The sequence below is a fragment of the Amblyomma americanum genome, chromosome 1, assembly GCF_052857255.1.
Source record: "Amblyomma americanum isolate KBUSLIRL-KWMA chromosome 1, ASM5285725v1, whole genome shotgun sequence".
NCBI classification, from domain to species: Eukaryota; Metazoa; Arthropoda; class Arachnida; order Ixodida; family Ixodidae; genus Amblyomma; species Amblyomma americanum.
In genome coordinates, this window is record NC_135497.1 from 193019619 (window position 1) to 193039368 (window position 19750).

At 48.6% G+C, this 19750-nt stretch overlaps 1 protein-coding gene across 2 annotated transcripts in view; it reads left to right on the forward strand.

The window, feature by feature from the left end:
• LOC144114418 (uncharacterized) overlaps positions 1 to 18798 on the forward strand; it is a 32197-nt gene extending 13399 nt beyond the window's left edge. Inside the window, exons 1-5 of one of the 2 annotated variants that reach the window (XM_077648148.1) lie at positions 1856 to 2009; positions 7989 to 8086; positions 10852 to 11061; positions 16103 to 16201; positions 17528 to 18798. In XM_077648148.1, the coding sequence (XP_077504274.1) occupies positions 1973 to 2009; positions 7989 to 8086; positions 10852 to 11061; positions 16103 to 16201; positions 17528 to 17944 (861 nt within the window). In that variant the 5' untranslated portion in view covers positions 1856 to 1972 and the 3' untranslated portion in view covers positions 17945 to 18798. Of the gene's footprint in view, positions 1 to 1855; positions 2010 to 7988; positions 8087 to 10851; positions 11062 to 16102; positions 16202 to 17527 lie in introns of those variants that run through there. The other variant, XM_077648147.1, reaches the window with a different exon arrangement.
• Positions 18799 to 19750: the final 952 nt, after the last annotated feature.

A 19750-nucleotide genomic window follows, 5' to 3' on the forward strand; every position in this document is an offset into this window, starting at 1 on the left:
AACGCTGGTTTTTGTGCGGAGCATAAAATGGTTTGTTTTGCTCATTATTTCATAAAGCACATAATAATGGTAGATTGCACCAAAAAGCAGTTTACCAAATCTGAATTGTTTCCTAATCTATTGCAGTTGTTTCACCAAGTAGATTACATTAATCTCCTATACGCAGTTCTTCCATGCCAGTGCAAGACCTCCCGCCTTTTGTTCTGCACCTTGAAAATATTCCTTCAAAATCACAGCGGCCATTTTGAATGCACGAAAGACTTGGGGCAGGACGTTGTTAGCATGGGTGTAGCGCCTGACGCAGTTACCCCTAATAAGACGTCTGTCCAGTGCCCATGCTCTGGCTTCTCGCTTCCAAAACGCACTTTCACAATTTTAAAAGTTTAAGCCGCGTCCTTTAATAGCAGGAGTTAAAACAGGTTTAAGATCGCCAGTCGACCTAAAGCTCTCTTCTGGAAAAAACCATGTCCGCTGATTTTCCCTGTGATGTTTTCAGCGTTGCCCACAACAAAACCTAGGTTTTCTAGAAGGAGGGGTAGAAATCGGGTTTAACAGGATTGCTAATCGAAACCTGTTCTGGGTTCAAGAATCAGGCAGCACTGCCATTAATTCCGTCTCCCCTTGCTATACTCGAATGCACTCGGGTAGAGCGGCGAAGCCATACTGTATCAGTATAGAATATCTCGATAACACCTAGAGGGAATATGGTGCTACGATAGTTCATCCACCATGGAAAGCCGAAGGAATGCCTGGAAGATTAGGTTGCGTATTTGGCTTGGCAATCTATTGTTGGACGTAAAATGTGTATTCAGTCGTAACAATACGACTGTGCTCGAGGCAAACCTCGAAGAAAGACTGTGAATGTTTCCATACCAGCCTAGCACCGAACTTTCACTTTGCGTTAGATGGGTTGAAGAAGTGAAACACGCACTAATGAAATAATCTTATCTGCGCACAGAGGGAGAGCATCGCGGCTCGGCTCAGAGGCAGCATCCACGTTAACGGCCCAACACTAGCCATGCCAAACACGAAACCTTGTCTTCCCGGCATTCCCGCGGTGGATGAAAGAATGGTGTTGCGGTGGATGCCTCTTTAATAGACTCGCATATACGGTGGCGGCACACTTTCCCCTCAAGGTAACATTGAGGCACTCTGTGGTGCATACGGTAGACACAACTTGGGGATGCAAACATGAGTTGCCCTTATTCGGCCTCAGGCACGGAGGCGCGGACGGTGACGAAGCGGACTGCATTCCAGAACAAAACGTGAGATTCACAGAAAAGAAGGAAACCTGCCATTGCCGAAGGTGCAGCCTGCTAGTGTCATGCGTTCTCGCTTATTACGTGGCGCTGACATGGCAGCTGTAGTGTACAGTCATGTGGTTAAACCGCGCAGCACCGCTTTCTCGGTGGCGCTCTCGGGACTAGCAGCACTGTCTTTGCCATGAAGGAAAAAAAAATACCCTCGGGAGGGAATAAGGGAGGAAGGCGGGCCCACATGATGGTAAGTTTTCTTGGGCGAGGCCATGGCCCGCTTTGGCGACCCAGAGAGAGAGAGAGAGAGGATAGTGAACGGCTTCGACAGCTTGGCTAGCGGAGGACGGCTCACGCATGACGTAACGCTCCCTCCTAGGAACTTTTTTTTTCCCCTCCACATGAGTGCTGGAGTAATCTTTATCAAAACTTTGCAGTACTCGGCAATGAGTAATCGCAGGCAGTCAGTCGATCGACCCCCCCCCGGTGTTGCGGCAGCCCTCGACTGAGACAAGATAATGGATACACGGGAATTGTCCCTTTGCGTTGTCGCCGCTATTCTCTCCCCCTTACTGGCCTCTTGTGCATGATGCACTTCTGCGCTGGCGCAACGGTTCGCCACGAGAGTAGGGCGACTTGTCCGGGCTGCCTTACGCTGGGGCTGCATAGAGTTAAGGCCGCGTCCGATTTGCGTGTGTATACGTTCACCCAACTGCGCGATGCGGCGCCGATCGTCATGGTTCGAGGAGTTTGCAAGTGAGTACGTATAAGCACAGTGTAGGTTTTCTTGTTTGCTTGTTATTTTTTTTTTTACAATCTCGCCATTGAGCCTCGAATCAGAATTGTATAACGCGTTTGCGGTATGAGTTCCTCGTCGCCTTGCACGTTTGTGAAGCCTGCTCGTCAACAAGGCAAACTCATGTGCTTCTTGCTGAATGGCGGCTAGGGTCGCTTCCCTCGCGCAGGATCTAGAACTCTTGCAGTGCTCATCTGGACGTTTACTGTGCCCTTTCAGCCCTTTCGAAGCGCGCCCATTCAGTGTAATACTTCAAGATAGAACCGTCGCATCTTCACACGCTCTCTAAATAGGAATATATATATATTAGCAGACAAGTAAAGGGAAATGAGGGCTCGTTTGACAAATACATGAAGGAAGCCAACAGTCACCGAAACCAAGGTGCATTGGGGAATGTCTTTTTTATAAATTTATAGTGCGGATTAGTGGGAGAAAAATACTTCAATTAAGCTTTGATTTAAAGAAAACTACTTGTAGAGCAGCAGAAAAAAAAAAAAGACATTCCCCAATGCACCTTGGTTTCGGTGACTGTTGGCTTCCTTCATGTATATATATAGCTCGCACACTCGTAATAAAACCTGGCACAAGCCGTTTGCAGAGTTTGTCACGAAGGTGGGCCACACCCGCTGTAATTCAGGCATGACTAATTTATAAGAATAATAAGAGCAAACATCTGTCGCAACTTAAACTTCTGGCACCGCAAAAATTGGGAACGGCATTGTCGTGTCTGTAGGCGAGATGGATGTTCGTTTCTGTGTCACAGAAGACACGTGTAATAAGAGCCTGTATTTAGAAAAGGCGCCCAGCAGTCCAGATAACTTCACGGAGTTCATGCAAATGTATTAGATCTCAAAAGGACTCCCGGTTCCACATGGCTGTGACGCAGTATTTCAAATAAATTCGTCAGGTGGGACTTTGACGGTACACTTTTCGGAAGGGAGTGTTTAGCTTGACTCATCGGACTCCGCCACATCGCATGTCGAGTGCTGCGCAACATGAATTAGTGGGCGAGTTGGTCAGACGTAATTCTTAATTGTTGAACCAGCGCAACGGCACGACGCCAAAAGGAGATGATGGGACATGGCTCAGCGCTATGTGTCGTCCGTCTGCTTCTTTGGCGTCGCGCCATTGCGCTGGTTCACCAATAATTATGCCCAGTGCGCCACAGTGCATCGGATATGCGCTTCGATAGGTTGGATACTGCGACGCAGCCATGTCTGCGCGCTCATATCCCTAAACATTTAGTCACAACCAAACTTCTATCCTGAAACTGTGTAATCATGTGCTTGGCCGTGTAAGCTCCACCTGACATCTACTGCAGCGGTGGCCTAGTAGTTTTAACATCCGCCTCGTATGTGGTAGGTGCGGGGTTCGATCCGATTGCTGACGGGTACCCGTGGCCATACAATGGGTATACGCTTTCCCTGGCCTGGTGCTCGGCTACTTTGAGGTGAAATGCATGAAAAATGGGTCTTTGACCCCGCCTTGTGTAGACGAAAAATACCTTGTGCCGTAGCGCTTTGACCGAGCTATCTTTCTGCTAATAAAATCCATTATCGTCATCATCACCTAACGGTTTCGTGCGCTACGTTTTTCAAAATAATTCATTGTAAATGTTTATCGGTATAGATGTGCTCTTATTTATTTATTTATTTATTTATTTATTTATTTATTTATTTATTTATTTATTTATCTATGAAATACTGCTGGTCTGGGCCCGATCAGGAGGGGCCGCGCTAACAAGCAAAAAAAAAGAAAAGTTTGCAGCGTATATACCACAAAAGCACCGTAGTCGTTGCACTGCAATGAAACATTGAAAATGCAGAACATATACATTAGCTAAAGACATAGATAAACCTTAAAATGGTGCGAATAAAAGCTTCATGTAAAGGAGTACACGCATGAAATACAAGCAGAATAACAGAAGTAAAACATGATTTCATGGTTAACGTGTTTTGTTAAGACTACGTGCTTCTTTCATACTCAGATATTGAAAGCAATCACTGAGTAAGTTGTTCAAGTAATTGGAGGGCAAAATGAATATTGGAATAAATTTGTCCTTGCGAAGCGAGTGCGTCAGGCCTTGCAATGAGCAGCGTTAAATAAATTGCGCAGCGGTAGTTTACGGTTCAATAATAGGCACAGAAATTTTAGACCTATGCACATGCGTCTCGACTGAAGGATATGAATTTTGTTGGACGCAGGAATCGGTGCGGCCGTACGAGTATATAAAGCGGACGTCTAGGCGCTGAATTCTTTGTAATGTGTCAGTGTGTTTTTTATTGAAAGGGTCCCAGATGATGCAAGCGTGTTCTAGTTTCGGACGTATCAGAGAGGTATATGCTAGGTACTTAACTTGAGACGACGGGTCATTAAGCTTATGACGTATATTAAGCGTAGTTTGCGCAATGCTGATGAGGAAACGTTGTTTACACGAGTTTTCCAGTTGGACTGACTTGTTATAGTCACTCCCAAACTTGAATTCGTTACGGCGTATGTAAACAAGAGTAGACAGTCGGGCTAGTTGGTTCGAGTCCATCTTGAGAAACAGCGCACAGGACGGGACACAAGAGAGACGACAGGACGAGCGCTGACTGCCAACCGACGTGTTTATTTCGGAGGGCAGGAACGCATATGGGCTTTGGACGCTGACACAACAGAGATGCAAAAAGGCAATCATGACTGACACAACTCATACCATACGAAGGCGAGAGGGAATGCACGTGCCCCGCTCGGCTACTAACGAGATCCGGGGCCAGGGTTGAATGAGCAACAACAAAAGCAGAACACCGAGAAAAAACAACAAAAAAAACTTAGGAAGGGACAACAAAAAAAAAGATTTGTAAACATCGACAACTAGTAGCGTGATTTCCTTAGGGAACAGGGTGAGGGATGGTTTGCTGACACAAATTTTTTTTACGTGGATGATGAAGCCTTCCCAAATTTCGCGCACGCGCTGTCCGTGATATTTCTTTAAGATGCGTGTTTGGTTAAGCAGTGGATAACAGTCTTTGCAATCGGAGCAGTGAATAGCAAGGTTACAACCTGTTGTCGATCAGAGAGAGAGCTATAGCGGCCTTGCAGGTTCATTAATAACATTTACGGTGCCCAATAACGTCTAAAATATCAAAAACAAGAGGCTTCAAGGCTCTTCCCCGTGCTACCCCTGACGGGACTGGCAGGTTATGCGAACTGTGTTAGTTCATGCCAACGTTACTGAGCCCCACCGGTTAGGTAAACAGAAACACAGGCGATTTGAAAATCGGGAAGTCTGAATGTTTGTAATTTCAGAGTGAGTTTGTCATGATGCATACGGTCGAAAGCTTTACAAAAAGCTGAAGATATTATATCCCCCTGACCTGCTTTGTCAAGAACCGTTGACACCTGAGTGACGGTGGAAAAACCTTTTCTAGATCCATGCTGAAATGTTAAGGTGCTATATGTTCATCCATTAAGTGAGATATGTAGGTGGAAACAATGTGTTCTAGCATTTTGCAAGAAGAGGATAATATAGAAGTTGGGCCGTAGTTAAGAAAGGAAAAAGGGTCACCTTTTTTTTTTAAAAAAACGGTAAAATCCGCGCATACTTCCAGTCCTGTGGCAGTGTCGCGGGTCGCAGTGATGCATGAAAATTAACTACGAAAAATTTAGCTAGTGCCGGTGCATACTGTCACTGGAAAGTATTGGGTATTCCATCTTTGCCAAGCGAATATTTGAAGATTTGCCGAATGAAGAGTTGGCTGAGGAGTACGTTAACCACTCTTTCATGTGAAATGAAAAAAAAAAGCATTGGGAGATGTGGGGGGTTTCGTATAATCAGGACGATGAGCCGAATGAGAGAAAACAGTGTGAAAATTAGAATTAAGCTGGTGGGCGATTTATCTCGGATTATTTACGAAAGCGCGGTCGTGAAAAATTTGATTAACAGGTTTGATTTCTTTCCTTTTGAAGTTGCAAAGTTTTTTAGGGTAATGGTTGGTAAAGTTTGAAAAGTGGTATTGAAGTAGAAGTGCTTGGCTTGAACAATGGGCTGCGATAGAGCAAGGCGAGCTGCGTTGATTATGCGGGATGCAGAAGCTTTCTTCCTTTAACGTTCTGCCTTCCTGTTTAGGTGTATAATATCCCTGGTCATGCATGGTGTGGATCTGCCCGTTTTTCGAGCTTGATCTGGAATGAGATTTCTTCAAAAATGTGATTTCCTCAAACTGAGCTTCGAGGAAATTTAGTATGCCGACATCATCATGCAGCGTGCGCATAATCCTTGACCGTTTTCAAGACAGGGGCACTATCAGAACGCTTTGCACGTAGCCAAAAAGAAACGACAACCACTTTGATGCCCGTGAATCCAATGTAAACAGAAAATTTGCAGTCAGCATGGGATTTGGGGACAATACCCAGGTCGGGGATAGAACTGTTGGCACGGGTCGTATTTCAGACAATTTGGACATGGTCATGATCAAGCATTATATCAAAAATAATATTCCCTTTACTGGGTGGCTCAGAACCTGTTTTCAAATGTTCAAAATCCATACCGGGGAGGTTAAAATCACCCGATATGATTATTTTATGTTTGGTAAAATCAGCCGTGTGGGCCTGCAATTTCCTCAAGAACCAGGGGTTGAGTCGGGTGGCCTGTGCACAGCTTACAATATAAACGTTTCCCAGTATCGGCATTCTTAAGCATAGAGAGCAACGTCAACGCCACCGCTTCTCATGGGCGGGTCCCAAGGGTACATTTTGTAAGACGGCGGAATTATGTCATCGTTATGGAGTGAGCTATCACGCCGTGTTTCCGTAATTATCCAAATGTTCGTAATGTATGTTGGAGGGTCGATGCAAGTTGGTCTGTTTTATTCGCGATGCTTCCAGCATTTAGATAAATCGACCCTATACAAACCTGTTGTGAGCGCGACATGACGAATGTCGCACGGGCCGCGGGCTAGAAAGTTTTTTAGCGTGCAGCTCTTGGACGCCCGTTCGTGCGTTTCGCGTCGTAGTCGTCGGCGTAACCGTTTGTCCAAGTAGCAGAGCGAAACGCCACCTGGAAGGCGGCTCCCACTAGAAGATCCCAGAGGGTGACTAGCAACACAAAGCGCCACCTGCCACTGTCCATAGACTTCTTACTATAAAGTTTATAGACTGTCTATAGATAAATCCTAGAGAACAGTCTATAGGCAATACAAAGGCTACAGAAATTCTGTGGCCGTACTCTTTTAGCAGACTTTTGTCTATAGGCAGTCTATATAATAGACTATGAATAGACAAAAGGAAATATCTATCAGAAGGCAATAGAGTCTATAAGAAGTCTATAGATTGTACATAGACCATTTTTTATAAGGGAGCACGCCACCTGGCAGGTGGCCGAGGCAAAAGAGGAGGAATAGACACCCGGAAGGTGGCTGCCAAGTGAAGATCCCGAAGAGTGGTAAAACTAAAAATAAGCGAAGAGCTGCGGTCAAACTTCGCATTACCGACTATCGTAATCGCCTGCCAACTTTTTCGTTCATTCTTGGTCTCATCCTAAATATACACAGCGACATCGATTCGCAACTTGTCCCGATTCAGAGACATTTTTTTCTTCAGGTTTTTCAGACGGCTCAGAATATTATCAAGTTGCTGCTTGTGATGTTGACAGTTCTGTATTTAGAATGCCTAACACGAGCCGCCAAGCAGACAGTGGTATGTGTGGAACTGTATGCCGGCGTTTAAATGTGGAAAGAAGCGTGTAAAACGACGGGTGCATGTTTAGTGTTGTGGCTCCACTCGCGGTGGTTCTTCTGTGGGCCGCTTGCACACCGACCGGGAAGCAAGTGAATCGCATGCCAAACACACGACAAAGAATGAGAAAAAAGAAAGCATTAATGAAAGCCGACTAATTAACATTCGACCGGTTTGCCAGTTTTTGTTTTTGTTTTTCATTCCCGTGCCGTTCATTTCAGACATGGGAAAACCGTCCGAAGAAGACAGCGCAACGAAAATTCAGGCTAACGTCGGCTACGCCAAATCAAGGGATGGAATCTTCCAAATCGTCGAAATGGTGAGAGAAGCAAAAAAAATGCGTTTTTATCTGGTTCATTCATTACCGCTCAATGCTAGCCGGCCGAAAATCCGGGCTGGTGCAACTACGCTATAGCCCGGCTTTCGTCTTCTATAATGGTGGCCAGTCAACGAAGTAAACAAGAAAAATGTATACACGAAATGAGGGACTGCTTAACAAAACTAGTCTGGTTATAACAGCAATTGATTTTATCGTGCAATATGAATTCTCGTGCTCGAACCGGGGTTCTTGTTGCGCGCGAGTTTATCGTGTACCATACGGTGTCGCACTGAAAACAAACGAAGGGTTTAGCCAAATATATGCCCACTGTGCTCACCGATGTAATTCCCATTTCGTCCCCTTCTTTTTTCGCTCTCTCCTACTAAGCACCATTCTTAACGCATTCAATACAAAACACGATTAGCCGCTTCTGGCACTGCAGAATGGATGCGAACTTAGCGTCGGATGTGGGCGTCAGCAGTGCTGCAGGGCATGCATACCCCTTGAACGAACTACTGGCAGGGGACCCTGTGGAGACGTTCGCTGGAGCGAATATTCGCCGAACTGAAATGAGCACGCTGCGCCTTTTTCTGACGAATGGAAGTGAATATACAAATGGTTCCTAGCAGGCACGTGTTGTGTAACAGGTTTGACTAAATGCAGAAGTTTTGTGCTGAAGACAGCAAAGGCTTTAAACTTCTCCAGACACGCTATACTGCCTGTCTTGCTGCAATACTGGACGCTTTGTCCCAGCTAACGCATGTTCTTCCGCCACTACTTCCATATGTCTCGCACACATCTCAACGTCAGTCACATCCTGCATGTGCATATTCTTCGAACGGCGCAGTCGTATACCCTGAGTTGCTATACCTCAACTACTTTCCACAGTGTCCACTTTGCCACCAAAATACCGAGAGCTGAGGCAGTGGAGCTGATGCAGCTGAGAAGACGACATTAAAACGTTTATTCGGAACGTTAAAGTAATGTTTCGCATATAACATATAACGTTATTTGTTAGTTTTTAACAATAATGTGACGTTCAAATGCAACATGTGACGTTACTGCAACTTACACAGCATTTTTATGACATTATGCTAATTTTCGATTCTACCTGGGGCCTTGCGACAGAGATCGCTTCATGAAACGGCTAGCATGTGCGAGCTCTCTCGCCCAGATATCCTGCATGCCGCGTCTGAGCGAACTGCCTGTGTGACCAGGCCACCGTATTAAGGAGAGCGCACTGCGTATATCTCAACAACAGGCACGCACCGTCAGATCTGTGCGCTGAAAAGCAGTTCTGCCACCGTTCTCGTGATCCCTCCACTTTTGCTGACGCCTGTAGTATACGCCTGTACACGCATGTACTTACAGCCGGCGTACAAAAACAAAAACGAGAAAACTGTGGCTGAGGGAGACGGAATGCTATAGCGCACTCGATATTCACGTCTGTGTCTCGAAGGCCACTACATGGAAGGGGTTAATGAATCCAGCCTTCTCCACCAGATACTACTTTTGTATTTTTTGCTTCCCCGCTACAGTTATCCTCTTACGCCGCCGCGGCGGCTGAGTGGTTATGGCGCTCGGCTGCTGACCCGAAAAAGGCGGGTTCTATCCTGGCCGCGGCGGTCGAATTTCGGTGGAGGCGAAATTCTAGAGGTCCGTGTGCTGTGCGATGTCAATGCACGTTAAAGAACCCCAGGTGGTCGAAATTTCCGGAGCCCTTCACTACGGCGTCCCTCATAGCCTGAGTCGCTTTGGGGCGGTAAACCCCCATAAACAACAAGCTACAGTTATCCAGTTCGCGTTTCTTTGACGATCACAGCTACCCGCCTTTGCATGTGCGTACAGCCTTTGTCAAAAGTTTAGAGCCCAAGAGGGCTGCGCCACGTTGTGTGACTCGTCATGCATCGCCTACGTTCCAAATCTCTTGAAAGTGAGTAACTGTCTTCCTCACCCTTCCGAACGATACACCAGCCGCAGTGGTTCAGTGGCCTTGGCGTTGGGCTGTTGATCCGAAGGCCGCCGGTTCGATCCCGGCCGCGACGGCCGCATTTCGATGGAGGAGAAACGCAAAAGACGCCCACCTGCTGCGCGAGATCACAGCACGTTAAAGAACCCATGGTGGTCTAAGCAAATCAGGAGCCCTCTACTACGGCGTCCCTCATAGCCCACGCGTCGCTCCGGGACATGAAAGTCAACAATTCAGATTTAATCTAACCTTCCGAAAGATAGAACTGCCACGGATGCTACACAGGCCCTATTACACGGCTCAGAAGCCAAACCCTTGGACTCCTTACTTTTGACAGAGGCGATCGTATATGCATGGCACACATTTCATTGCACATTCTTATGTGTGCACGTACCGTGTTTGCCAAAAGTAACCAGGCTGCCCGGTTTGCTTCTCAGTTGTACAGCGGAACAGTTATCCCACCCAACAAGCTACAAATCACTGTGAGGTAAGGAGAACCCTTTTTCCTACCTTCTAATATCTTTTGGTTTTTATGGAAGCCGTAGGGGCTCCACTATATGAGGGAGGAGCAAACCATGCAGCCTCCTTACCTTTGGCAAAGACTACATGTGTGCGGCATAACGAAGGTAGTCACGTAAGTAATAACATAATGTGTAATTTTATTAATCTGCTCCTTGCACATTGTCATCAGGCTGGCAACAGTATACAGTAGCACGACAGGGTCGTTTGTAACAGTGCTTTGCCCCAGGGGCCGGACGGTTTCTGGCCCGACCCCTCACGTCTTGCGGGCGCGCAGGTGCTGGGCCTGGTGGCCTTCATCTGCGCCGAGTCCGTGGCCGAGTGCCGGGGCGCATTCAACTGCGCGCCACCGGGCTGCCTGCACTCGTACCGCTTCTTCGCCATCGTCAGCTTCGCCAGCGTCATCTTCACAGGGGCCATATTCTTGGCGCGCATGCTGGGCGCTGCCCACCGGGTGCCCATCCCAGCCAAGTTCCGCCCGCTCGCGGTAAGTGCGCCCGACATCCAGCTCGCTGCATGGTCGCGGCGGGCACATTTCGCATTGCATTGCACGCACATTATATGGAATGAGTGCTCGGAGAAGATGTGTGCAACTTTTGCCGACAACACACGGGCCGCTTGCGCGCTAGTATACTAGTCGTCGCTGACTTGAAAAGGCACTCACGCGTGCTTTCCTGGAGCTCCGACGCCCAAGTGTGTGAGCAGAGCCCTCCTTATTCTGCTAACTTTTGAGGCTGCAGGGCCCGGTGACTGATTTGCTCCGGTCACCACGGGCCGGTTAGGTTAGGTCAGGTTAGGTCTCTGACTGACTTTTCCTTGCGTCTTTTCCTTGTTTTATTTTTGTTGAAAAGCACCGAAGAAAAAGTCACCTCAGGGCATATCCCTGTGGCCAATGAAATCATGCGTTAACAGGCATCATTCTAGACAAACTGAAAAGCTTGGCTAGGCATTCATGGTAAAGACGATAAAGACTGTCGCGTTGCGGCAAACACCGCGGACGTCATTACTAAGGCCGTATGCCCTTACTTCTAAGGAAGGTATGTACGTATAAGGACGTATGAAGACGTCATTATTAAGGCGCCGTTAAAATATATTTTCAGTGTCAAAGTCGGGGCGCAGGCCATAATTCAATAGGAGTGTCATTTAGCGCGAACCAGAAACTGCGGCACAGTGGAGTGCTAACTTGATTCATGCATCTCTGTTTCTGTCTTTGTTTTTCGTTTGCTCAAGAGGGCAGTACTAGTGGATTACCAATTGGCTCGAGATTACACGCTGCTCGAACACTATGCAGGAGATTGATGCGCACACTCTGGCCGGTTTGACATCTTTCTTGCTTCGTTGTTTTTTTTTTTATTTCACACATTACCCAGGCTTTGTCGACGTGGAATTGATGGTCGTCGACTGACATACAAAAAAAAAATCTATTCCATTTAACTTCCTTCCATACAGCACTACCAAAATGCAAATGCCATGCGCAGTTGAAAGCTGCGAGTGAGTTCGAGGTGCACATTGGAAATGATTCCTGTCTTCACTGGTAAATTACGCCAAGCTAACGTGCACCAATGTTTAAAGAAAGGCAGTGCGTCCCAGAGAGATGGAGCTTAGTGAATGTTGTGTAGTTGTGTAAAGTCGGATCTATCTAACTAGAAGAAGAAATCGAAATAGTTCAGTATATCGATAATTTGACAAATAAATCATGATTATTGATAAGTGTATCTTTAACTTCGAAGCAAGAATGTGATGCACGTATGCTAGCGGCGCGATTCCTGCAGCGATGTGCTACCCGGCGGCGCGCCGCTGGCTGGGTGGGTGTCTGTATTCCAAGCCTGCCTTGCATCGAGGGCTCAGTGCAATGTGCTTTTGAAACTGCGACTGTGAGGTCTAATCCTGTTACTTGTGGACCACAAACAAAATTGTACCTCATTAAAATTAAATTTAAAATTAAAATTCAAGTTAGGTTGTCTTCACTGCATGACAATAAATGGACTGAGCGTCGGCTTCTTCCCGTGACAGCAGTGTCGTGCGGAGAATGGATACGCCAAACCGAAGGCTACCGCCAGCCACACCCCATGTTCCCATCGTCACACAGTTTTACCGTGTCTTCACGTGGCTACCGCTGCCAGTAGATGTCCAAGGCTGGGCAGCTGAGCCGGCTGAGTGCACGAAAAGCGATCGTGGGAGCGCTATGCATTGTAAGCCGGGCCCGCGCTTTTGTTAGCTGATCGGGCCTGGCCTCGGCTCCAACTCGAAGCCGCGGGCCAAGGCTAGACTCGGATACGGACCCGTGCAGGGCTTCTGATGCTTCGCTAACGACTGAAGTAAAAGGTTGGGACATTCTAACCATAAAGCTTGGGTTTCCTGATCTGTCGCCCAAAACGAACGGGGAAAAAGAATCTGGATGCTGAAAGCCAGTCACGGAGGTTTTCGGTTGAAGCAAACGTTGGAGACAGCTTTAATCCATCATTTGTGACCCGAATTTACGGAGGGTTACGGGCAGTACAAAGTTCAGGTAACCTGGAATGCACACGCTCAGGCATTGCACGATGAAAGAGAGCAACAGGTTTAAGAGCAGCAGCGAAGAATTGCTCCCACCGGCGCCAGAGCGCGAAATCGAGCAGTCCGCTCAAAAAAACAGGCGAGAGAACCTTCGTGGTCGTGTCATGTTTTGATGTATTCCAATCACATTTCACGAGCAGCCGCCGCGGTGGCTGAGTGGTTATGGCGCTCGGCTGCTGGCCCGAAAGACGCGGGTTCGATCCCGGCCGCGGGGGTCGAATTTCGATGGAGGCGAAATTCTAGAGGCCCGTGTGCTGTGCGATGTCAGTGCACTGTAAAGAACCCCAGGTGGTCAAAATTTCCGGAGCCCTTCAGTACGGCGTCTCTCATAGCCTGAGTCGCTTTGGGACGTTAAACCCCCATAAACCAACCAAACCAAACCATTTCACGAGAGATTGCAACTTGAGCCATTTTGCATTTAGCACTGTCGTCCACTTTGTTGCCTCTGTAGTATGCGTGCCTGCATGTGCTTACACATAGTGAGCAGTATGCCACTTGCACTGGCGCCGCGACTGGACCTGGGCCTGGGCTCGGGGCTTAGTCATCGAACGCAGTCTTTGCCTAATTCAGAGGACCGTGCAGTGGTCTGCGCCGCGTTCACAATGCTCTTTAACCATGCGCACGATCTGAAGAAAAGACTCCAGCTTCCAGACGAGCGGCTTGTGCAGCGCGTGTACGACATTTCAGCTATGTCCGGAAGATTCATATCTGGCCCGTGCATTTTCCTGGTCATTTGGCGTCCAGAAAGGATGCCGTTGTCCTCTTTTCCAGCCTCTGAAAGAGCGATAATCTGCATTCTTCTATTAGAAATTCTGGAAGTAAAAAAAAAACGGATCAAAGTTAGGAACAAAAATTGGCTATTTATATTCTAATGGTTGTGCAAGTAAAGGACAAAAATATACGAAGGTCCATCTTCCAGCGGTTTCATATTTTTTAAAAATTAAGTTTAACGGGTTTCAAACGAAGTACACGGTCAGTTCGTGCTCACAGAGAAAGTGGTTCGTGTTGAGGGCGTGCGTGATGTCTCGTTAACGACTCACCATGCCTATCGTTACTGAAACTTGTTACATCCTGCAGGCCGTGAATAGCCGCGTTTACTGAGCATCGTTTCCTGGCCACGAATCAATCACCTCCTGATCAAATGCTGATCCTTTTTCATCTCAAACCTGCCATTTTCCTTCTCTGAGCTCGCTAGAGAGAGATAGAGAGAAAAACAACTTAATTCAGCAACTGTGGGTCGCTGGCTGAGGGTGGTGTGCCAGGCTTGTTCCACCACGACCATTTTGTGCTTTAGCCGAGCACTACAGAGGAAGGTGGGTAGGGGAAGTAGCAAGACCATATGGCGACCGTGTTCTGGGACTGGGATGATTGTCCCTAGGACAGCACTGACGCATGTAGCAAAGGGCAGGCCAAACGAGGTCTCGCTGAAACATTTCTTACTATTTTGAAGCGAAAAGCTTCACTACGCTAGCCAACACCGCGCTTCGCGCGAGCCGCCGTATGTCGGAGCATGAGTGACGTCACGCACGGCGCAGGTGGCCGCCGCCGACTCCGTCGCCTGACCTTTCGTTTCTCTCTCTCTCTCTCTCTCTCTCTCTCTCTCTCTCTCTCTCTCTCTCTCTCTCTCTCTCTCTCTCTCCCTGGTCCCTACTGCGCATGCGCCACTAGTAGCACCGAGCCACTGGTGTTCCGCCGCTGCTCAGCACCGCGCCTTTCCTCGAAAACCCAACTTTCAGTTTTCTCTTTCTTCTTTCCCTCCCTCTTTTACTCCTTCCTTTACGGCGCGGTTCGAGTGTCAACCGAGATATGTGATACTGTTACTGTGCCATTTCCTTTCTTCAAAAAGCAAACAAAGCCGACGGCGTTCATAGAGTTCAATGGCGTTGACAACTTTCAAAGACTGTTCATTTTCACGAAAGGAAAGGCGCACAACGGACTCCGTGGGTCAGTGGAGACCTCAATCTCGCTTTCGCTTTGTATATCCTGGATTAGCTGAGCTAATCCACATTAATTTTTTTTTGTTGTCGTGGCGTGGTGTTTTGTGAGTACATCGATATCGGATACATGAACTCGGATATTTAGAATTATTGGCTTTATTGCACACGCAGACCTGTCTAAAATTATAGAAAAGTCGCTTAGTCTATCGAATTCCAGTTTCGCCGGTCGTTCGATAAATCGAGTGGCACACCGCGCAACTTACAAGTGGTGTTCCTCTTAACGGCGCCCTTAATTCGATCACTTCGCGCGCGGAGACGGGCTGGCTGCGCGGCCTTGGTCATCTGCTGTCCACGCTGTGAAACCGCGTGACGAAGTGAACTTGGGCTGTTTTTGAGCATGACTTTCGGTCTCTCGTACCCATTATGGTCATGCGGTGAAGCCAACCTAACCAAAGCTTCAGTGTAAAACAGCGCAAAAAGACGAGGGACCAGAAAAACAAAGACACAGGACATACGCAGGACAGGAAAGACACAGGACAGCGTTTGTCATGTGTCTTTATTTCTCTGGTCCCTTGTCTTTCGCGCTGTTTTACAATGAACCTGTACCAACTAGCCCAACTCAGCGTTTTGCTAACTAGAGCCTATAGCGGCGGCCCCTCGTCTGGCGTGCCTCGCTTCGCTGCTGAAGGTGTTGCGGAAACCAACAGTACCTGAATTTGAATGAGCGAATATTCTATTTAGGGTGCAATGGTGACTATATTAGACATCTTATGACAGGCAGTGGCTAGTTCCAAAGCACCGACCGCTGCAGCTTTGATGCGAAGCACGTTAGGACCAGCACAGCACGTCGTTGCAAGATGCGCGTCACTAGCATGGGTACAATGCATTGTTACTACTGTGTTACAGATAAGCTTATCTAGTGGCGTTTTTTATACATCAAATTGTCGACATATCGAGCTACCCCCCGATCCCCTTCGAGTTCGATATTTCTGGGGTTCGACTGCATTAACTTTTGTGCCTGTTCTGTGCACGCAGGAATGCCTGTACCTGCTCATCACGACTCTTCTCTACTTCTTCGCGGATGCCTTCATGATCGCTTACCATGGAAACCGCTTGGGCTACCAGTGTGCCGCCGTAAGTAAGCCTCAGCATTTGGCAAGCCGCGCAAGCAACGTCGACTTTTCCGGCTGGGGGCGAAAGCAAAAGCGGTGATTTCACAGATTTCACACCCGATTTAAGCCGCTAGGTAGCTGTCGCCAGCATGAATACTTGGTTTAGTGAACAGACTGCGCGTGGGATAGGTATAGGCATGGGTCATGGAGGGTGCGTGCAGGTTATGCTCGCAGTGGAAGATTAAAATCGCCTGAAATGTCATTGCGGTTGCGATGCGGGCTTCAGAGTGAGTCCGCGTATCAAATACGTCTCGGCTCACGGGTCAAATCGCTCCTCGCGAGGAGTGACGCGTATACCGTAGCCCCGCAGGTACAGAGAGTTACGATAAAACTAGAGAATATTGCCTGCACATGTTTTTATGACATTTTTGAAGGCTCCCAAAGAGCGACCCGCGCTTCCAAAAATCTCACTTGCATCTGACCGGCTGGTCATCGCAGTTCGAGGACATAGCACAGCAGGGCTGTGCAACAAAAATTACCCGCCTGATATTCAATAGAATTGGCAGGTCCATTATTAGACCCGTAACTAAATGCGTTACCACTGAATACATGTGTAGTATGCCAACTCGTTTTATTTTATTTTATTACCGAAAAAGTGAAGTTAAAAGGTGTATGTTTCCTCGTGGGCTCATATGTCCTGTGGCAGTCTTAAAAACGATACAGAAGAGTAAGAACGAACGGATTAATTTGCGGGGCCGCTCAATGATCCTTTCGCTGTATTAGGCGGACGTGTTTTGAAGATGTGGGCATCCGCCGTTACTGGCTCTGACAGGAGTAAAACCATTTTACTAATAATCTTGACACAACCTGTCTGGGACACAACGTGTCCAAAACCTGCATACTGGTCTGTGCCTACTTTGTGGCATAAGACTCCGGCATAAGGCTTCGTGCTGAATAAGCCTGTAATATTTCGCTTTCGTCAGCACTCTGCCACAGCACTTACCATCATCGATATCTATTAATTAATAACTCTTGGCAACGTGAGGCTTTAGTATACCGGGAACCGCTACGCGGCTGCCAGAGTCTCGCACCAAACTGCATATACTGCTCTGAAGACGAAAATGCTACTGGTCGCACATGGACTCTTTCCGAGGTATACTCGTCTTCCGAGCTCAGGTAAAACGGCGGTTCTTTTAAAGATGGCGCTGCTCAATGTTCGTCCACTCGCAGAAGGAGGCAATTGCCGCTCGTGGCAGCTAGCCGCGTCCTTCCCAAGTCCGATCTGTGCATTGTGACGTTGTACGCGGTCCGCTCCCAACTGCGTGTTCCCTCCTCCGATGTTTGGCAGGTGCTGGGCGTGGCTGCGCTGGCCGCCTACTGCGTGCAGCTGGCGCTCTTGGCGGCCGAGGCGCCGCTGGGCAGGCTGCTGCCGTTCAGGGGGGCCAGCGCGCAGAGCGCGCCGGGCGCCACCAAGGAGGACAACGCATCCCAGCTGTCGTGGGAGCCGCCCGCCGGAGTGGAGGACGCGGACGGCGCGGCACCCGGGCTGGGACCCGTGGTGCTGCGGCCGCGCCGTTCGTCGCTGGATTCCGGCGGCGGCGCCGCGCGCCGGCAAGACCCGCCAGACTCGTCCAAGTCGTCGCGCAGCTCGTCTCGCAGCTCCTCGGACTGCGCCGAGACCGCCAGCGTCCACAGCGCCAACTTCGTCACTGTCAACCTAGACGACGTGACGCAGTCGCCCGGCAGCAGCGCCCTGCCGTCGTGAATCGCGCAGCTAGCGCCCATCGGCCGCCTCCAACAACAACAGGGTGCCTTACTATCTGGAACGCTGTGATACACCGGCCCGAGGCTCCGGGGTGGCGCGCAATCTACGTGTATACTCATAGCGCGTGTGCGTTCCGCTTAAGCGTTTCCGTCCCAACTGGTCCACGTAGCCTCCTGATGCATGTGCGAGTGCTACAGGGCCGGAAGTTTCGAGACGGCCGAGAGCGGCTTTCGTTTGTGTCGAGATGAACGCGAATATTAAGTCACTGTGTGCTGAGGCTTGTTGTAATTGTGCCCTGTGTGAATCATCTGACGCAGCCTAAGCGGTACCAGCGATTTTATTATAGGCTGTTAGCACGTAAGCTCCAATATGCGACTGGCTTACATCCGTGTGCTGGCCGATTACCACAGCCAGCGTGACAACTGAAACCCCTACCAGTCATTGAGAGACCTTACGAGCAAACAGCTTTGCGAATTTGGTCCCCACACTATTTCGGCTTGCGGTATTACTCGTGAACAGAAGGTCTTACACTGGCTACTGTTCTATTGCAAGACGCGTGACTGTGTATAGCGCGAAAAGCACTCGTCGCTGTGTGATGGGCTTGCACGTGCGGGCCTGTGCTACCCAAAGATAGCTGTTTTTTAGTGTTGCCTCGTGTTACACGGCATGGTAAGCGGATTCAGCTGGTCGTATTTTGAGCAACACGGTCTGCATGCTAGCGTGACATTTTGCCTGACTGTTCAATTATTTGATGTCTTTATGTCTGGCTGAACATGCTTATTTCATGTATCCGTGCATTGTGTTTGAGTAAGCACAACGAACTTTGAACAATAAAGTAAACGTTTTGCAACGAGCGTGCAGACAAAACACTCTAATACACGTGCGTGTGTGGCATACATGAAACAATTACCTTTGAAAAGGAACTAAATTACATTTCTAGTTACCTTTCTAGAAAACGCACGAATTGTAGTTAAATTGCATTAGCGATTACTGCTGGCAAAAAGTATTGCATTACATTACAACTGCTTCCAAGAAATAGTGCAATTACTTTAAAATTACTTTTCAGTACACAGAGCAAAAGAGAGGCAAACCTAATGCACACATTCCTCGGTCTTCCCGCCAGATTCCGTCCGAGCAAACTGTTCCTACAAAACAAAGCACAAGAATGGCCGAACACTCACGAGCGGCGAACTCAACACCTTGACGCCCGGAGCTGAGACGCCTCCACCGTTAGACGTCTGATGCAGGTTATTTATTGCCCCGCTGGTCTCAGGAATCGACCTCGGCAGCCTGCGCTCGGTAATGTTCACGCCGTTCACCCTCGCGCACCGCTCTGCCCTTTGCCGGACTAACCTTTTTTCGGAGTGCCTCGGCGCACTTTCGACTGTAGCTCTGAACCGGGGCGTGCGCCACCTGCCCCTTCGGCGCCACAAGCATCTTGCTGCTTGGGGGAGGCTCGCGAAATATGGACTCTGTTGTGCTTTTCACCTATAAAGTATCTTACTGCTATTACTTGCACCGGGCTCTGGCAAAACTGCATAGGGTCGCCATTTAGCGGGAAGGATGCAGCAATCCCCCGTTTCTGCCTAAACGGCAACGTTTCGTAATTACTGCCCGGTCCTTCCGAGGGCATCGCACGCCAAACCACCGGGCCCGAGCGTCACCATCAATTATCGGCAGCGGCAAACGTGGCCTCAGCGAAGCCACGGAAATACCCCCCCCCCCCCCTTTCCTCGGAGACTGCGAGTTCGGGAGAAAAGGTGCACCCGCCGCGGTGGCTCAGTGGTTAGGGCGCTCGACTACTGA